At 34.9% G+C, this 4,294-nt stretch overlaps 1 protein-coding gene across 1 annotated transcript; it reads right to left on the reverse strand.

Moving 5' to 3' along the window:
- Positions 1-4,294, reverse strand: CUNH2orf66 (chromosome unknown C2orf66 homolog). The gene is made up of 4 exons (XM_048808996.1): positions 4,134-4,294; positions 3,521-3,687; positions 1,780-1,978; positions 1-403 (listed from the first exon to the last, which is right to left on the reverse strand). Exons 2-3 carry the CDS (start codon positions 3,641-3,643, stop codon positions 1,799-1,801), a joined length of 303 nt encoding a protein of 100 aa, XP_048664953.1. The 5' UTR covers positions 3,644-3,687; positions 4,134-4,294; the 3' UTR covers positions 1-403; positions 1,780-1,798.

A 4,294-nucleotide genomic window follows, 5' to 3' on the forward strand; every position in this document is an offset into this window, starting at 1 on the left:
TACCTCCTAGAATCCCATATCTGCTTGCTTCCATTTCGACGTACTCTCATTTGATATGAAACTAAGACTGTGAGTTTTTAAGGAAAATATCTAATTTGGAAGATTATTATCTCTTTGAACCTATGATGTCTTTTTTTTTCATGTTTTGTAAGTCCTATAAATACATGCAGTGCCCTACATCAATATGATAACAGAAGGGAAAAAACACTCCAAAATATGCGCATAAGTCACATACATCACAAAGGTCCAAATATTTATATATAAATATGGGCATGTAGAATAAAATCATTACAAATTGACAAACAAGCATGAAGGAGAAATAACACGCAAAAGTTTAGCCATGACCATGGTGGAATAGTTCTAAAGAGAAGCTGCTTCTGTGGTTTTAAAATGGCCTTGACTCCTGAAAGAACAAGGAAATGTTATAATGAAATAGAAAATTAAGACAAAGACACCCAACTCAACATAATTCATTGAAAACTTTTTGTTCTCATTTTTATATCAGAGATATTAGAAATATAGAGCTCATAATTATGAAATTACTCCAAATCAGAAGCTCAGCTTCTTTCACAACTTTGAATAATTCCTATATTACCTCAATCCATGCTTACAGTAAAGTATCTATTTAGTACTTCTGTGACACTTTCTGTGAGGTAGAGATTAGTATCTGCAATTACAAATGAAGAAACTGAGGCTTATAAGCAATTTATATACCTCATACCAAAATAGGAACTATGGTATTAATGATTATTCTGTTTTAGCTTCTGATACCCTACAGTCTGTTTATGAAAAATAGTCAAGGAAAAACTTTATTAGTATCTTTCTGTTTATTCCATTTTATTTTTTCATCTTAGGATAGTATTCAAGTTCATATTTCACATCACAAATTGCATCTTTTTTAAAAAATAAGGATCATTATTTCTTTTAATCATCTCATTTTAGAGAACTAATAGTGAAAACCCTCTCAAAAATACAATGAAATATAATGGTGGTTATGCTTCCTCACAATTTCACCAATATGTAGAAGAATGGGAAAAGATTTTAATTATGATTCCATTCTGTTTATTATTCAGCCAAACAAGATGCTAATATGCTAGAACCATAATGTATTTTCTTGAAATGTACCATAACCTGCTTCTTTTTAAATGGTACATATAGAAGGCTAAAGTAATAAGAATACTAAATTCAAGTCTTAAACATGATTTTTTTTGGCAGTGCTGGGACTTGAACCTAGGGCCTCATACATGCTAGGCAAACATCTACCACTGAACTATATTCACAACCCCATAAATGCCATCTTTACTAATATTTTACCTTGTTTTTCTCTAAATTAGGAAATTCGAGTTCTATGAGTTTGATTTCCCCTTCAAAAGAACCATTCTTTTAACTTTTATTTTTTATTTAACCCAACTGCTCAATTTGATATATTTCTTTATGTATGATTTTCTACATAACTTAGCTATATGACATGGTCTGAAAGAAGCTGTAGGTAAGAGTATGTGATATTTAATTAATTTAATCATTCTATTAAGAGTAACAATTCAATATTTTAATATATGTATCCCTAGAAATATATGCTTAAATTTGTAACTAATATTTTGAAAAGCCATACTATAAAATATTCAAACCAAACTCAAATATTTAATCGTGATGAGTATTATCAGAACTAAGCACTTTTTTCTCTGAGGAAATAAGTCACTTTTCAAAGAAATATAAATCTCTACTTATGGCTGATTTGAATGTTTGGTTAGATCTTGGGAGTAAAGCAACAACTTTTACCTGAGCTCAGAGGAAACTTTCAGCCTTTGAGGTAATTGGGAAAGGAATTTTTCTGTTCTTCATAGTCTGCAAACGCAGCAGCTATCAGTTCTGGCTGGAAAGAGAGAGGTCTGGGATTCTCGTTCATGGAGAAAGTATTTGGAAACCTCCCAAGATCAAGACCTCTGCCCTTAAAATATGCCTGAAGGCTTCTGAAAAACTAGAGAGAAAGAAAATATTCATTGCCATATGTAAATGAAACATCACAACTCAAATATGAATTTTTTTCCTCTCCTTTTCTCTCCCTGAATTGACTTTAAGACTAATCTAAGAAGCAGGAGGTTGAAAATCCAGAAAGAGAAGTTCAAGCTTCAATTTGTCTCCTCCTCCTCTCCTCCTACCATCTTTCTTACATTTCAATCCTAAACAAGATCATTCACCACTGTTGATGAAAAATTCCAAGAGAGGAATGTCAATCATAATAACACCACAGGCAGGATTCATTGTGAGCTGTCTGAGTACTGAGGTCATAAATGAATCTGAACTCCACATTTATTAGGTCAGTGTCTCCTCTGCTGAAGGAGAGAGCCACTTGCTGCCCTTGGCAGTAGTTTCTTTTTAAGTGTTTTTCAGATTCTGTTTAGGAAACAAACACATAGAAACTGGGCAAAGTACTACTGGTTTAATTATTCTAATCTACATTTCACATCATTTTCTTTAGAAAAAATATATTTGAAATAGTCATATCAACATGTTTTGTATTTGGCATGCTTTAGAATTTTTACTGGTCTTCTGAATTCTATTTTCTATATAACCATATGTTGAAAACATGCTTAGTAAGTTGATAACTATGCAGGGTCACTTTCCAATTTTTGTGATTAAGTTTTGCAAATGTTGGTTGTATGATTGTCTATGTTATCATCAGTACAATTTATGTTGAGCAAAAAACCAATTCCCTGCTATACTATTTACTTATTTATTCAGGTACTGGGGATTGAATCCAGGAGTGCTTAACCACTGAGCCATACCCCCCAACCCTTTTTTCTTTTTTAGTTTTGAGACAGGATTTCACTAAGTTGCTTAGGGCCTTGCTAAGTTGTTGAGGCTGGCCTCAAACTTTTAATCCTCCAGCCTCAGTCACTGGAATTACAGGTGTGTAACCCAGCCCCTTTTTATTTTTTAAGAAAGCATCTTACTTCGCTGGGGATGTGGCTCAAGTGGTAGCGCGATTGCTTCGCATATGTGAGACACTGGGTTCGATCCTCAGCACCACATAAAAATAAATAAGTGAAATAAAGGCATGCTGTCCATCTACAACTAAAAAATAAATTAAAAAAAAAGAAAGCATCTTACTATGTTGCTGCTAAGGCTGGCTTCAAACTTGTGATCCTCCTGCTTCAGCCTCCCAAGTAACTGGCATTACAGGCACATACCACAATTACATTATTTTGTGTATGTATTAGGAATCAAGGCTATAAAGTCAATGTGTATATAAGACATTTACAAATGTCATGTGCTGAGTATGCATAAGATCATTTCTAAATATAAATGTTTCTCCTTACAGAAATAAATGTGAACTGGCCATAGAAACAATAGAATGCCCACCACTCAACTAGCAAAACATTGGACCTGTCCTTGTGGAAATCCTCAACTCCTGGTAGCCTCTTCTCAACTCTGCTCTACAATACAGGACACAGTGTGCATAATTTCAGAGAGGTGCCAGTTCCACCTTATGTTCAGCATGTTCCAGATGTGTTCTTACCAGATCACGATTTCTGGGGTTGCTGAGTGGCTTCCACTTGTCTTCATTTCTCAGTGTGGCTCCATGCACATGCCCAGTTAGCACCAGGGCAACACATAGCAGCAAGAGAGGTGCTTTGGTCATGATGCAATGAAGCTGAGTAAAAGGAGAGATGGGGGGCGGGTAATCTATAAAGGTAGAAAAGGAAGGAGAAATGACTACTGGTTCACCTAAATTTTTCAACCATCTTTTCCATATTCACTTTCAAATGAGGCCCTCCAAATCCAGGTGATTCACTTAAAAGAGTCCATGATAAGGAGAACATTATACAATGATGAGCAAAGCAATTATGAATACAACCTAGAAAGTCCAAGTATGCCTTTTTCATCTTTGAATAAATACACACTTTGCTTTCTCCAAAGAAAGCAAGTTTTACAGCCAAACCTTAAATTACTTATGTCTTAAGATAGCAGCCTTAAAAAAGAAAAAATTACTTCAGATACCCTATACTGAGAAATGCCTCCAACATACACATCTGAGACAGAGAAATGGATCTCATACCTATGAATACAGATTGTCTTTCCACCCCAATATGTGAAATGGAAACAGAAATACAAAGGGCAATAAAGCTTACCAGGAGCTTGGCTTTGGCTGGCCCTTGTAGGTAATCTTGCCTACAATCTGCAAGACGATTCATAGGTACTTATAACCCGTGGATCAGCTGGAGGTGGGAGTCAGTGACGTGTACAGAGGATCAAAAGTAATGATCCCATTTTCATCCATGGCACAAAGACC

The sequence above is a fragment of the Marmota marmota genome, unplaced genomic scaffold (genome assembly GCF_001458135.2).
Source record: "Marmota marmota marmota unplaced genomic scaffold, marMar, whole genome shotgun sequence".
Classification (NCBI taxonomy): Eukaryota; Metazoa; Chordata; class Mammalia; order Rodentia; family Sciuridae; genus Marmota; species Marmota marmota.

Bases quoted from the DNA above. Each gene is read 5' to 3' on its own strand.
- CUNH2orf66 (XM_048808996.1), bottom strand. From the start codon at position 3,643: ATGACCAAAGCACCTCTCTTGCTGCTATGTGTTGCCCTGGTGCTAACT. The intron at 1,979-3,520 runs GTAAGAACACAT...CTTTCTCTCTAG, and splicing joins ACCCCAGAAATCGTGATCTG to TTTTTCAGAAGCCTTCAGGC.